This window comes from Pundamilia nyererei, unplaced genomic scaffold (assembly GCF_000239375.1).
Source record: "Pundamilia nyererei isolate P.nyererei 1_Seehausen unplaced genomic scaffold, PunNye1.0 scaffold00266, whole genome shotgun sequence".
Taxonomy (NCBI): Eukaryota; Metazoa; Chordata; class Actinopteri; order Cichliformes; family Cichlidae; genus Pundamilia; species Pundamilia nyererei.
Window position 1 is genome coordinate 577,334 of NW_005187667.1, and position 14,366 is coordinate 591,699.

The following is a 14,366-nucleotide window of genomic DNA, read 5'->3' on the forward strand; positions in this document are numbered from 1 at the left end:
AAACTTTGCGTAGTGACTTACTGTCTCGTTTCAGAGCCACACAGTGTTTTCATCTCTGTTAATAACACAGACATTTTTCTTCCAGGCTTTATTCACTGTCAGACCTCAGAGCAGATCAACACAAACTCACGCTGACGGTTTTGTTTCTGCGGCTCCAGAAATGTCAGACTTTATGTTTCTGAACTCAAAATTAAAACTTTATTAACAAAAGTGTTTAAGACAGCTTATAAAAAACATTTAAACTAGTGTTTGAGTCCATTCATTTAAAGTTCTACCTCAGCAACAGTACAATCAGCTGGTAACTCGGGTACTTTTAGAGTACTTTTACTCTGTGCTGCTCCTTCTGAAATATAAAGAAAGTATGCCGTATATACTGAGTACTTCTACTTTGGATACTCTGAGTACATGTTGCTGATTCTGAGTATTTTCACTCTGTTGGGCTCAGATGAAATATCAGAGTTTTCTTCTTCTGGAACTACTTTGTGTGGTGGATGAAGACGAGTCACTCGTTCACTTCCAGAGGCGGTAGAGTCCCAGAGCGATGGCGAGGCAGGAGAAGAGGGTGGCTGAGGAGGAGCAGAGCGTTCGATCAGCGTTACTGAAACAGTGAAAGTCAGGTCTTCATTCAAACCTCCAAATTAAAAACAGCAAAATTTGATTCTCGCGCTGCTGGAACTTGGATATAAATTCAGAGCCGACGTTTGTAAAGATGAGTTTGGTGTCTGTCTGAAGTTTGAAAGAAGCAAGTTCATCATCAGGTTTTAGCACGATAGAAATCAGGTTCTACGTGTGGTCGGAGCGCTGCGGCTCATCCACCTGTGGTGGCTGATGGGTAACAGTCCAGCTTCATGAGTGCTAACATGGCGTGCTAACATGGCATGCTAACATGGCGTGCTAACGTGGCGTGCTAACATGGCGTGCCACAGGGCGTGATTTTAGGACCATTTTTATTCCACCTTAAGGCGGCAGGTTTCAGGTTCCTGAGCCGTCAGTGCAGGAGCTCCACAGGGATCCGTTCATGGACCAAACTGTGATGGTTTTAGATCGTGTTCAGCCTTCAGTCCCATCAGGACGCGTCGCCTGCTGACATCACCGTACGATCTGTGACTCGCTACCTCACGCTGCATCATCAGAGTCAGCTAAACACGACGCTACGTCCTCTGATTTCACTGTAACGTTTTTATATGGAGAGACTGAATCACACAGGCTGTACACAGCGTGATGAGGAAGTATTTATACGCCGTGAACTTTGACACATTTAGTCAGAAAGTAGCAGATACCTGTGAAGCGGTACGAAGACGATACATGATGTCCAAATAAAAATGTGAAGTGTGTTTGTATCCAGCCCCTGTACTCAGTGCAATCAGCCCCCCGTAGAAGTCGCTTATTAGATCAGCGGTCTCCAACCTTTTTTGCGCCACAGGCCGGTTTATGCCCGACATTATTTTCACGGACCGACCTTTAAGGTGTCGCGGATAAATACAACGAAATAAAACCAGTAAAACACAGTAAAACCGAGTAAACGATAACAAAATAACGCTGAAAACGATAAAAACCCTGAAAACCAAACATTTCACACCTGAGCCTCAACTCTCGCGGCCCGGTACCAAACGACTCGCGCACCGGTACCGGTCCGAGGCCCGGGGGTTGGGGACCGCTGCTTTAGAGCACAGAGTCCACCTGTGTGTGATTTAGTCTCATTATAAACACACCTGCTCTGTGAAGGCCTCACAGGTTTGTTAGAGAGCATCAGTGAAGGCACCACACAGCTCAGGGATGAAGACGAGTTAGCTCATATAAAATATCCTGAGCTTTGAACATCTCTCTGTTCAATCCATCATCCAAAAATGGAAAAACTTTCCTACAACTGCAAACCTACCAAGACACAGAGCGAGCACGGCGAGCACTGGTCAGAGAAGCTTCCACGAGGCCCACGGTCACTCTGGAGGAGCTGCAGAAACCCACAGCTCAGAGAGAGTCTGTCCACAGGACAACTGGAAGTCATGGACGGCACAGATCTATGTGGAGATATGGAAGAGTGGCAAGAAGAAGCCCTTGTTGACAGAAAGACATAAAAAGTCTCGTCTGCAGTTTGCCAGGAGTCGTGCAGGGACACAGCAAACATGGGAGACGGTGCTCTGCTCAGACGAGACCAAAGCTCGAGGACTTGAGACTGGGAAGCCTCAACATACAGCAAGAGCTCCAGAGGGACCTGGATCAGAGTACTCGTGTTAGGACGGTCAAAGTCCAGACCTGAAGCCGACCGAGCGTCTGTGGCGACACTTAGAAACCGCTGTTCACAGACGCTCTGCGTCCGGTCTGGCTGAAGTCGAGCTGCTTTAAAACAAAGAACAGGCAGAAATGCAGCCTGCAGCTGTGCAGAGCTGGTGGAGACGAACCGCAAAGGAAACGTGGCTCAAAGTACGACACGGATACAAACGCACACTGCGTGAAGCGTGCATCGTTTTCACACCACTTCAGTTATGTGCTGCTTTGTGCTGCTTTGTCACAGAAATTAAACATTAAGTTTGTGGTTGTAAAGTGACACAATGTGTAAAAGTTCACAGGGTAGCAACACACTTACACATGTAGGTACAGCTGCACTCTGTGTACTACAGCGCCCCCTGCTGTCCACACAGAGAAGAAAACTGGTGTTTCTCTGAGGACAGATGTAAAATGTTGTGCTGACAGGCAGCAGCACGGCGTCAGACTAAAGTGTTCGTCTTCACGCCATCGCAGACGCACAGAAGCACGGCTGCCGTCTCACCTGCCAGGTAGCGGATCGTCTGCAGTTTCAGGGACTCCAGCAGCGTCTTCAGCGAGGCCACCTGCAGGTCCAGCTTCCTGTTGATCTCCATGTTGTCGTTTTCCAGCTCGGATCTCTGAGCACGAGACACACGTGATGTGATGTCATCAGTTAAAACAACCAATGGCCCTGCAGAGCTAACCAACGGGTACTTTACAGCATCAGTACTGCAGCTGTTGTTTTCACCTTGTGATGAAAGTCTGACGTGGCCTCCATCAGCTTCTTCTCCTGCTCAGTGAACTGAGACAAAAACATGAAAGCAGCTTCAGAGACGCGTCACGTGCCCACGTTCCTTTAAATTTACCCAAACGGAACCTTTAAGCAGCCGAGGCGAGTGGCGAGCGGCCGGACGAACCGCCCGATGCGTTTTGCTAAAGCTCCGCTGTTCCTGTGGTAAATTCCTCGCGAGCCTCACCATGTCGGAGACCCTGCTCCTCTCCAGGTTGATGTCCAGTTTGGTTTCTGCCATCATTTTCTTGCTCTCCTCCTGGAGATAAAACACATCAGCAGACACGTCGTGTTACAGCAGGGACCTCACCCAGGGTCTGGATGTTTCAGCCTGGTCAAGCCCACATGGGATCATCACTCTCACCTTCAGCCGGTTCTGGAGCTGCTCCAGCTCTCGCTTCATTTTCTGCAGGAACAAAAAGATTTTTAGAAAGTCGGGACGCTGCAGAGACGATCCAGAACAACCTGCAGATGCTTTTGTCTCTTTGTTAATCTAAAGACTAGGACGAGAGTCCAGCACGTGTAACATCATCAGACACATTGTGGCTGAATGTGACGCAGAAGAGGACTGAGAACAGAGCCCTGTGGGACGCCTGCACCAACTCTTCTTCTTCTTTAGTCCTAACCCGGAGTTATGGTCCCAGGAACCAGAAGCTTCATTACGTCTATTAAGGTGCACTGACAGGTCGAAATGTGAGCTCCACCATCAGCTGATGAACTTCCTACAAAAACTTCCACATATTTAACAAATCCGAGTAACACACTAACTGACAGACTCGAGGAGGTGTCCAGATGTTAGGCAGGAATACTGGACGATTGGAGAAAATGAGAAGTAAAGCCGACGTACCGTGTTCTCCGATCGCAGGTTAGCGAACTCGCTCTTCTCCAGGATCACCATGTCCTTCCTGACAGAGTCCAGGTGAGCCATGATCTGCTGCAGGGCGATCTCCTAAAGAAAGAAAAGTCTGTAACTCTGTGGAAACAGCTCGAGGGTGGAGCTCGTCTCTGGTTCCCACCTGATGGGATTTGGTCACCATGTCTTTGTAAACGACATCCATGTTGGCCGTGGCGAGAGTGACCAGAGCTGAGACGATCAACTCCGCCTGGTTCTTCTCGAAACCTGCACAAAAATATTCGATGAGCACTCCGTGCTACAGCCGGTACTACACGCCGACACGCCTGACAGTGACCTCACCGCTGCTCTGCAGCTCTGTGACCATGGCGTGGGAATCGAACGTCAGTTTGCGCTGCTCCAGCGGCGTCAGCTCAACCTTCCTCACATCGAAGGTCGTCAGCGGCGCCCCCACATGGAGACCTTTAAAACACACACACACAAAGGCTGTACACACACACAGGCCACGCCCCTAACAATGCAGACATGTGATACAATTTAACCAGGTGAGCTAGATCACAGTGTAAACGCTTCTGGAGCTGGACTCTGATTGGCTGTCCTTCATTACTGACTGGGTCCAGATTTATGACCGAAGTATGAACTAGTAAACACAGAAACGTCACAGTGACCGGAAACCAGCGTGTCTGCGGTGATTTGGTGAGTCTGTCTGATTTTTGGGGTCCTCTGCTTCAGCCTCACCTCTCCACGTGACCACCCGCTGCCGGAAACACCTCCTCATGAGCACGTTCATCCCGGAAGCTGCTGTGATTTCAGAGTTTTTGTGACGTTTACTTACACACTTTGGAGTGTTTACGCACAAATACACACAGCGCTCACAAACCGGAAACTGTCACACCGAGGAAGGAGCAGGCCCTACCCATGCTGCATTCAGGGACTGTGGGTCACAGAAAACACCGTGACAGTTGAGGAGACAGCGCCCCCGGCTGGTGCAGACTGGTGAGGATGTCAGCGCCGTCGGTGCTTCTTCAGTTTGAACTGAAGCACTCAGATGTTTACATGCAACAAACTTTATGCAAAAACAGTTAAAGATGATGAAATATGACAGATCGGTGTATTTGCTGGAAGTGTTCAGATATTAATTTGCCATGAGCAGGACGAGTCCATCAGAGGGACTGCTCAAAGACAGAGGCTGACGTGGTTTGGACATCTACAGAGGAGACAGGGTGGAGGCAGGAGGAGGAGAGGAGGAGCTCAGGGGAGGTTCATGGATGTAGTGAAGGAGGACATGCAGAGGGTTGGTGTGACAGAGGAGGATGCTGGGATAGAGGAGATGGAGGTGGATGATCAGATGTGGTGCAGAAAGAGGAACTAAGGGACAAAAAGTATAAGAACATTTAAGAAAAGAGAAGTAAAATCAGAAATGACAAAACTATTTAAAAACAGAAATAAAGAGAAGTTTAAATAGTTTTCATTTTCTTCTCTGAAACTTAAGTTTTTCTTTTAATGAACTGAAAGGTTTTAAACGCGGGAGGAAACTTCAGTGTGTGACATTTAAGTCTAGCACAGACGAAGCTCAGAATTCCGACTTTACCTGTCGACATTTAAAGCATCATTATAAAAGCGAACTTTTTTTTTTACATAAATATCTAAACAAAACAGAAACAGGACTGAGGACTCTGTTCAAACTCTGTTTAAAAATAAATAAATAAAAACAACAACAAATAATTAAAGTTCACTGAGGAACTGTCCTCCTCGGCTTTGTCAATAAAGTTTGAAGCAGACGTCAGCAGGCCGACTGTCATGGCGGCGGACAGCTGCAGCTGGTTCTCGGCGTTAGCTGTGGGAGTTTCTCTGCTGAAGTGCTTCTTCATCAGCGCGTAGTGAGTCCCAAGTCTTCCTCAGTGTCACCGCGGTTATTAGCCACGTTAACGTCATTTCCTGTACGCGATAACAGTGAGGGGTCTGCGCGGGTGCGTGCGGGAAGCTGTGCGCGGATGAGATCGTTTAGTTTGACTTCGTGTGAAATCCGAGTTTGTTTGAACTTGAACCCGAGCCGTCATCAGCTGCAGGCTGGGCTTCAGGGATACGCCGTTTTTCTTTAGAGCTTCGTTTTGGCGCTCCTTGATGACGTTTCACACAGGTGATTGACCGTACAGGTACACCCGGGATGCAACGGGCGTCATAAGTCACTCTGCCGGGTCTACTGAGCTCTAACGAGTGTCAGGAGGCTCAGAGCCCGCGAACGTCTCATGAAGCGCAGTGCCGCGTCTGTGAGGACCGGATCCCTGCGGGAAATCTCCCGATTAAAACCATCGCGCGTGTCTTTCTGTGAGCACAGCGGATGAATCGGATCTTTTTAAATAAGCGGAGTCAGTTTAAAACACTGACACATTCGGCATGAATCCAGCCCTGCTAACACCTCTGTGCTCTGTAAAACACCTAATAAAGGGGTCCACAGTGTACTGAGAGGTGAGCCGGTGACCTTTAACCCTGAGACATGTGACCTTTGTGTCCATGTGAAGTTAAGAAATGAGAGTGTTTGAGTACATTAGCTCAGATTGATCCTCTGACAGTTGAGGTGTTACTGACGGAGCGCACACCTGCTGTCCTTGAGATGAACATGTGTATGGTCACTGTTGGTGCAGGTGGTGCTCCTCAGGTGGAGGTCAAACGTGTTTAAAGCTGAAGCCTCTATCTGTCCAGCTTGGTCTGTTAAACTGGGGTGTGTGTGTGTGTGTGTGTGTGTGTCTTCAGCCGGTCGACGGACTTTGAGGTGCACAGGAACTGGTTGGCCATCACGCACAGCCTGCCCGTGTCCAGGTGGTACTATGAGGTGAGGGAGGAGGAGCCCACACTCACCTGTAAAATAAAAGCACCTGTGGGAGGCGGTGGGAAAGCTCGCTGATGTTTCACGAGGCGCTTTCTCTCCTGCAGAACACGTCCGAGTGGACCCTGGACTACCCGCCGCTGTTCGCCTGGTTCGAGTTCGGGCTGTCTCAGGTGGCGCGCAGCTTTGACGCAAACATGCTGCAGGTGGAGAACCTGAACTACGCCAGCCCGGCCACGGTGCTGTTCCAGAGGCTGTCGGTGATCGTCACCGACGTGGTTTTCATCTACGCCGCCAGAGAGTGAGTGTGTCCCCGGGAAACAGCTGGAGCTTCTGACACAGCTGTTTCCTGCGTCCTGATTGGCTCTGTCCTCCTCCTCCAGGTGCTGCAGGTGCGTTCGGGAGCCAAAGGGATCTCGGGACATTTTGAGCCAGCCGTCCTTCGTCCTGGCCGTGCTGCTGCTGTGGAACTTCGGCCTCCTCCTCGTCGATCGTATCCTGCAGCTCTGCCTGTGCGTTAAACTGCCAGCCTCCGTGCGGTGGCGGCGTGAACGCCACCCTGGAAAAGTTTTTAATGCGGTCAGAGGGAAACGGAGCTGAACGCGTCCTGCTCAACATCCACTAATGTGACATTTAAAGAACAATTAGGTGTTTGTCATGAACTCTTTACAGTGAACCAAGGCTGTAATCCCACTAATTACACCAAATCTATTTAAGGTGACAAAGTGACGACATTTACACGGAGCAATCCGTCAGCCTGAGCAGTTTCAGCCTGTGATAAAAAGCTCCATCGTCTCTATGCTTGTGTCGTGGATGTTGTGTTCCTAATGTTTTGGTCGAGTGCTGGTTTTTCCTTCACTCCCACCTCAGATATTCACTTCCAGTATAACGGCTTCCTGTTCGGGTTCCTGCTGCTGTCGGTGGCCAAACACCTGCAGGTACAAGCTGTGCTCACACTCAGCTGCCTTCATTCTGAGACTCTCCCAAGCAGCTTAGAATGATTCACAGCTCAGAATAAGCCTCATTCTCTGTCTGAAATGAGCACTTTTGGCTCCTCCCCCAAGTGGGTGGAGAATCTGTCCTCTCTCTGTGACATCATACAGTTCCAAGAGTAGAAAAAAGTGATTGTGACGCATCGCCTGTGTGATTCAGTCTCAGCACCTGCAGGGGGCGCTGCTGTTCGCCTTCCTGCTCAACCTGAAGCATATCTACCTGTACGTGGCCCCAGCGTACGGCGTCTACCTGCTGAGGAGTTACTGCTTCACTCAGGACAACAAAGGTGAGGTCCAACCCATGGCTCCTCCTGCTGGTGTGAGTGGGTACTGCGTCTGTGCCGGACTACTGACCACGTGTTTATTTTGCAGACGGCTCCATCAGGTGGTCGAGTTTCAGCCTGCTGCGCCTGCTGGCTCTGGGCGCCATCGTGACCTCTGTCTGCGCTCTGTCCTTTGGCCCTTTCATCGCCATGGTGAGAGGTCACCGCAGTGTTTGTTTTTTTGTTTTTGTTTTTTACTGAAGGTCGCTCGACGGCGCCATGACCTGACGATGCTCGTTTGCCTTTCAGGGGCAGCTCCCTCAGGTGCTCTCCAGGCTCTTCCCCTTTAAGCGCGGTCTCTGTCACGCCTACTGGGCGCCGAACATCTGGGCGCTGTACAACGTGCTGGACAAAACCCTGGCGGTGATCGGTGAGGCTCCGCCCCCTCTGTTTACAGGACATTAAAACCAAGCATCATGATGCGGAGGAGGCGGATGGAGGTCTGAGCGTTCTGTTTTTTTTTTTTTCCTCCAGGTGTTCGCCTGAAGCTGCTCAAGGAGGCGGAGCTTCCCCTGGCGTCCATGACAGGCGGGTTGGTTCAGGAGTTTGAGCACTCGGTCCTTCCCTCCGTGACGCCCACCGTCACGCTCGTCTGCACGCTGCTGTCCATCCTGGTGAGTCGAGCTGGACACTGAGACCCTGAGCTGAACCCGATTGTGTTCACGTGTGGGTGTGGTCACGCTTTAACGCCCGATCTCCTCCTCTTCTCTGAAGCCGGCGGCTGCATCCATCTGGCTCCGCCCTTGCGGTGCTCGGGGCTTCCTACGCTGCCTGCTGCTCTGCGCTCTGGGCTCCTTCATGTTTGGCTGGCATGTCCACGAGAAGGCCATCCTCATCGCCATCCTTCCCCTCAGGTGAGCGCCGACCCGTCCTGTCACATGATGATGTCATCAGCTGACGGTGCGGTTTAAACGATTTCGCCTTGTTTCTCTTCCCGCAGCATCCTGGCGGTGGAGAACAGAGAGGATGCTGGGATCTTCCTGATCCTGACCACCACAGGTCACTACTCCCTGTTCCCGCTGCTCTTCACGCCCGCAGGTAAACAGGAAGTAGTTTAATCATTACGTTTGTTCAGCTAGCAGAAACGCACGAGAGCGCCGCTCGCCAGGGGCTCCAGCGTGCAACAGACTCAACATTACTGCGTTTAGATGATGATGATGATGATGGTGTGTTTTTCAGAGCTGCCCTTTAAGGTGGTGCTCATGCTGATGTTCAGCATCTTCTCCTTCACTGCTCTCAGAAAGCTCCACAGGTAAACACAAACACTACTACAGTATAGTGTAGTTACTACTTGGATACCTTAAAGTACTTTACTTTTAGTATTTTAAAGTAATCGGATTACTCTGCCCTCAGTGCTCAGGGGTTTCTGCTCCATCCTCTGGAGGTTATCTACCTGCTGGGGTTGGTTGCCGTGGCGATCGCCTGTGAGGTTGTCTTCCCGCTGTCGCCGTGGCAGCAGAGGCTGCCCTTCCTCCCCCTGCTGGTGACTTCGGTGTATTGCGCCATGGGAGTTTGTTACGCCTTCCTGCGCCTGTATGCCAGCCTGCTGCTGCAACGGGAGGACAAGCCTAAACTGCTGTGACACGTCGCGGGTTCGATCCCCAATACCTCTGCCTCCGAGCAAGGCACCAACATGACTGCTCACGGGGACGGGTGGCAGGAAGTGGCTGAAAGTGAGCTGAGGATGCAGCAGGAGGCGCTCTGAGACGTCCTCTGAGCAGCAGTGAGAGGAGCTGAAGCTCTGACAGAGGCTGGAGCTGCGAGGAAGAACCCGACTGTAACTCCACCCAAAACTGCAGAAAGGGCGAGCGGCAGTGAGAGAGTCGTGTTGGTGCAAAGAACTCGAGTGGACCAAAAGCTGCACCCACAATGTTTTTAGCAGCTTTGTCTGATTGTTTAATTAAAAGATGAACAAATCTGTGTGTGTTGCACTCTGACTTTGATAAAGGGCCAAAGATTCAAACGTTGTTCCCACAGCAGGTCTGAGTTTGGCATCCTGCTGTATAAGAACTCCTCGTTTGTGTATTCATTTGTCCAAAGGCACAACCACTTATCAACTACTCACAAAAGCACAGCGCTCATCTTTGGTGAGGCAGAAACACGACCAGTTCAGTCAGTCCCCGTATGTATCTGCAGATTTACAACCACAGTAACATCAGCGCAGCTGAAAACTGTCAAAGACAAGAAACAAAACAAGTGACAGGATCACTTCAACATTCAAACATCTTTATACACTAAAATATATAATCAAGCTAAAACATAATTAAATGAGGCAGAGGTAGGGAGACCAAAAAAACAGGAACAGGAAACTTTAAATGTGCACCAACAGCTGTTTCAGCACATGAACTGAAGCCCCCACTACCAGGCTTTATGATATTTAAGCTTTAGCTAATAATCATCCACCCAGCAGGCTCCTGGGTGGTTCCTCAGGGGTTCCACTGGACTTACTGTAAATCAGAAGCTGGACTTCACCACGTTGGATTTGAAGAATAAAAAACAACAAATCTGCGACAGGAAGACCCCTTCACCTGACTCTCAATTGATTTTAATCATGTGCTTCATGAGAGACACAAAACTGAACAACTACTCATCATCATCATTATCAGTAAGTCCATCCAGCTGCTCTGAGATTGTAAACAGCTGGAGTGCCATCGCGTTATTGGATCAAAGTACAAAACTTTATTGTTTTTGACATTTTTGCCAGCAAAGTATCGATAAAGGTTCTTAAAAAATGAAAACACATTGTTTGGGTTTTTTATACATTCTTTAATGGGGCTAAATGAAAAGCACACAGATTGCTTAAAAGCTTTATTGATAAGGCAGCACAATACGTGAGTGGTTAGGACTGAAGATTTTACAGGACACATTTTCACCATAAAAATCTGTTGCACAGTAGGACCTGTTAGCTTAGCCAGACATCCTCAGACCCTCCTGACGTGGTCACACATGTCACCTTGTAAAAATAAAAACATTTAAAACATTCAATCGAGCGACCTGTCGCGCAAAACTAGGCCGGTAGTGTGCTTGGCCTTTAAACTTATAGCATATGTATTGCTGTGAGAGTCCACTAGAGGGTGCAGTGGAAAAAGTGGTTTATAAAAAAAACCCTCCTGATTCGTGCAGCTGAGCTGATCATTATGCCGACCGTGTTTTGCAAAAATCGATAAAAAGGTTATGATCGATATCTTGTAGACTGTGTATGCAGCCACCTCTGGTTTTTTTCCCCTTTTCCCAAATTTTGCTTATGTCTGATTTATTTTTCACACGTAGGTGAATGCAAACTTCATCTAAACGCCTGCTGTTGGTGTGTATCCTGTGGATGGATACTCTTAATTTACGCTAACGTTACTCAGTGTGCTGACATGTCCATCATCCTGTTATTATACCTAATCCTTCTCATTAACCTGCTCTCTTCTCTTTGATTTATTATTAGTGCTGACTAGCTGCAGATGAACCACCACACAGATATGAAGCCAGGGAAGGCGGAGCATGAAGGTTGGCAGTTAGCGTCTTAGTCATCCTCCCTCACTGGCGTTACGTTTTGTTGCTTTTGTAGTTCTCTGTATTATGAGTTGAGCTGGGAGTTACCCACAGTCTTCAGTTTTTGGTTAGATAGGAAGCAGATGGTTGGTTCACAGCCTTCTTTGTCTTTTGTTTATCTGTTTTTCCTTTGAAAGTAACTTTATTTTCATTAATATAACAGCAGCAGCATGGTGACAACTCATATTAGGTTTTCCGTGTGCCTTTGAATTTGAAGTTATAACATGTTTGGGGGCTTGTCCGGGACACAGGACCTCTCATACCTTACAACACTGTACAGTCTATACAGCAGATGTCTTCCTGTTTAAACTCTACTCTACCCCAAAGGTTTTTTCTCCTGAAATGACCAGAAAACTTGTTTTTGATATACGGTTTTCATAACGGTGATAAAATCATTGGATATGTTGTATATTTGAGATTCCTCTGTTTAACTGTCCTCCACCCTTCATTAATGACACATCCTCAGGTATAATAATTCCACTCCAAAATGGTGGAAATGTGCACCTGTTCACTACGTTTAACTGAAGACAGCAGGACAGTCATCTACATAAACCTGCTGAACCTTTCAGTAGATTCAGAAGAAAGTGATCAGTGGGTAAAAAGTTGTTTCATCTGTAGGTAGTGCTACTGAAACCAGTGCAGGAATGAATAAAAGTGCAATTCCAACAATGGCCACTAGATGCCATTTCTAATTCTCATTCAAAAAGCACAATTTCATTGAGTCCTCTTTTGGTCTCTTTCACTAAATCTGAGGAAGTGTGCGGGTGCTCACATCTTCATTAATATCATGTTGAGGCTTTGATGTGTTAGCTTGGTTCACTGGGAGGAGTACAAAGCTTCTCTCTGAGAAGCAGAGCAGTAGATAGTGGCATACAAATGAGGTCAAGCATAGTACTTGAGTAAATGTGCTTAGTCCTCCACTGTGAGTGAGATGATAGGTTGTTCTGCCCTCAGGCGCCCCAGTTTGGTCCGGCCTGACCCGAGTGGACCTTTGGACTGGCCTGCTGCCAATTGAGCTGATGGAGCAGCTTTGGTCCCTGAATGCACCGCTTCGCTCTGATATGGAAAGTGGATTTATCGACCCCACAGACTGTGTGTTAAACACATCACGGCTGCAGGATGTGTTTGAAACATTTAGTTTTGTCCTCAAAGACATGAACCTGTGTGGGGGTTAAAGATGATGAAGCCTCCTCCAGAGGAAGAATCAGATCCTTTGGCAGCATTAAGAGGATCAGCTGTACGGTAATCTCCCGGCTCACAGAGACAGCACCTTCTCCAAATCACTGTCTCAGTATTACAAAAACTATTAGCACACAAATCGCTGTAGCAGTATTCTCAGACATGGATGCATAGCCACAGTTCAGGTCCTTTTAATGTGCTTCGGTCTCAGTATTGATGGACTGTTTGTTTGCAGAAAGTGTAGCTTGATGCTTTTCGTATAGATCAAAGTCAGATGAATAAATCTGGGGCGAAAATCTTTGATGTTGAGATGTTGAAAAGATTTAAAGTTTTTCTGAAAGCTCGTAGTAATTAGAAGAATTATTACTATTAGTTATTATCATTATTATTATTATTATTGGTAGTAGTTTTTATTAATGCTGCTGTTAAAACTCAACCTCAGGTATCTCAACTTTCTGATTCTCAGTCCAGCGTCAGTGCGACACATTTTCTAAATAGTTGAAGCAGAAATTAGCAAAATGTTGGATGAAATGAGGTTCTCTATGGCAAAGGAATATGAAGACCTTGTTCCCACTGCAGTGGTGTTGGTTCCATACATATAGCACATACAAGAGAAAGACTTGGTGGCACCACAAACTCCTGGTCCAGGGGGACCTACAGCAGGAGGGGGTTGGCAGATGCAGCTCACAGAGTCCATCGTGACCTTCTTCACATGAAAATCAGCCAGGCTTCCTCTCTGTAATGTTAAACCTGTCCAAACGGCCAATCACAGCTCACTGCTTCCACGTTTCTCTCATTGGTTGTTCCCCGTCCGGCCCTCAATAATGATCAGTAAGACCGGCGTCAGGTCCATCAGGGTCTTCAGCATGTCCATGATATCTTCATGGTCTTTGGCTCCCTCGATGAACTCCTCCAGGGTCAGCTCACCTGCAGGGTCAGAGGTCAGAATCCATAATTTAATAAACAAAATGCCTCTTAAACACAACACAGACCAAAATGTGGAAGAGCTGCCCATCAATTATATAGTGGGAAGTCGTTTGGGGTGTAGGTCGGATCTTCAACTGTGTCGTTTACTAATTATTTGGTTGATTGTTGGCTGTCATGCGACTTTGGTCCAGATCTGGCAGAGAGGAGTTACAGAGTTTACTATCTGAGCTGGGCTCAGCTGTCTTTATTACCTTCTCCTTTCACATCAATCCTCTCAAATATGAGCGAGACGATTTCCTCGGGGTCGATGTCTTTGTTCCGTGTGATGTCTTGGATGGCCTGCAGATGGAGACACCAAGGACAAATAACAAGGTTCTCAATAAGTTTCTGAATCATGAAGATGAGTCAGCATTCAGTAAAATAATCTCTGACTGAGCTTAACGTTTTGTATCGGTCAGTTTCAGGTTTTTCATAACTAGTAATGGGTACCGGTATCCCGTGCTATGATGGCACCGGTTGTGACATAAACGGTACTAACCAGACCGAAAAGCAGCGCACATTTCGGTGCTTTTTTTCCCTGAGCTGTGATACACTTTGGATTCTAGCCAATCATTTTACGTTTCCGAGGATAGTAGGCGGGGCCAGGTACGTACGTTCTTTTAGAGCAGAGCTACAGATTAAAAATGCCCAA

The 14,366-nt window shown here is 47.9% G+C and overlaps 3 protein-coding genes across 3 annotated transcripts in view; 1 reads left to right on the forward strand and 2 right to left on the reverse strand.

The window, feature by feature from the left end:
• Nucleotides 1-241: 241 nt before the first annotated feature.
• ccdc90b (coiled-coil domain containing 90B) lies at nucleotides 242-4,929 on the reverse strand. The gene is made up of 9 exons (XM_005750244.2): nucleotides 4,626-4,929; nucleotides 4,230-4,349; nucleotides 4,051-4,154; nucleotides 3,882-3,983; nucleotides 3,399-3,440; nucleotides 3,222-3,293; nucleotides 2,993-3,046; nucleotides 2,768-2,882; nucleotides 242-566 (listed from the first exon to the last, which is right to left on the reverse strand). Exons 1-9 carry the CDS (start codon nucleotides 4,675-4,677, stop codon nucleotides 511-513), a joined length of 717 nt encoding a protein of 238 aa, XP_005750301.1. The 5' UTR covers nucleotides 4,678-4,929; the 3' UTR covers nucleotides 242-510.
• A 709-nt stretch (nucleotides 4,930-5,638) lies between these two features.
• alg8 (ALG8 alpha-1,3-glucosyltransferase) lies at nucleotides 5,639-9,949 on the forward strand. The gene is made up of 13 exons (XM_013915192.1): nucleotides 5,639-5,767; nucleotides 6,642-6,720; nucleotides 6,822-7,015; nucleotides 7,098-7,207; nucleotides 7,585-7,652; nucleotides 7,867-7,993; nucleotides 8,079-8,182; nucleotides 8,279-8,399; nucleotides 8,504-8,643; nucleotides 8,744-8,883; nucleotides 8,970-9,067; nucleotides 9,209-9,281; nucleotides 9,383-9,949. Exons 1-13 carry the CDS (start codon nucleotides 5,688-5,690, stop codon nucleotides 9,609-9,611), a joined length of 1,563 nt encoding a protein of 520 aa, XP_013770646.1. The 5' UTR covers nucleotides 5,639-5,687; the 3' UTR covers nucleotides 9,612-9,949.
• Nucleotides 9,950-10,781: 832 nt separating this feature from the next.
• Nucleotides 10,782-14,366, reverse strand: part of guca1d (guanylate cyclase activator 1d) — a 9,038-nt gene continuing 5,453 nt past the window's right edge. The window contains exons 3-4 of the mRNA XM_005750246.1: nucleotides 13,927-14,014; nucleotides 10,782-13,675 (exon numbers count right to left, since the gene is read on the reverse strand). Of these exons, the coding sequence (XP_005750303.1) occupies nucleotides 13,542-13,675; nucleotides 13,927-14,014 (222 nt within the window). The 3' untranslated portion in view covers nucleotides 10,782-13,541. The remainder of the gene's footprint in view (nucleotides 13,676-13,926; nucleotides 14,015-14,366) is intronic.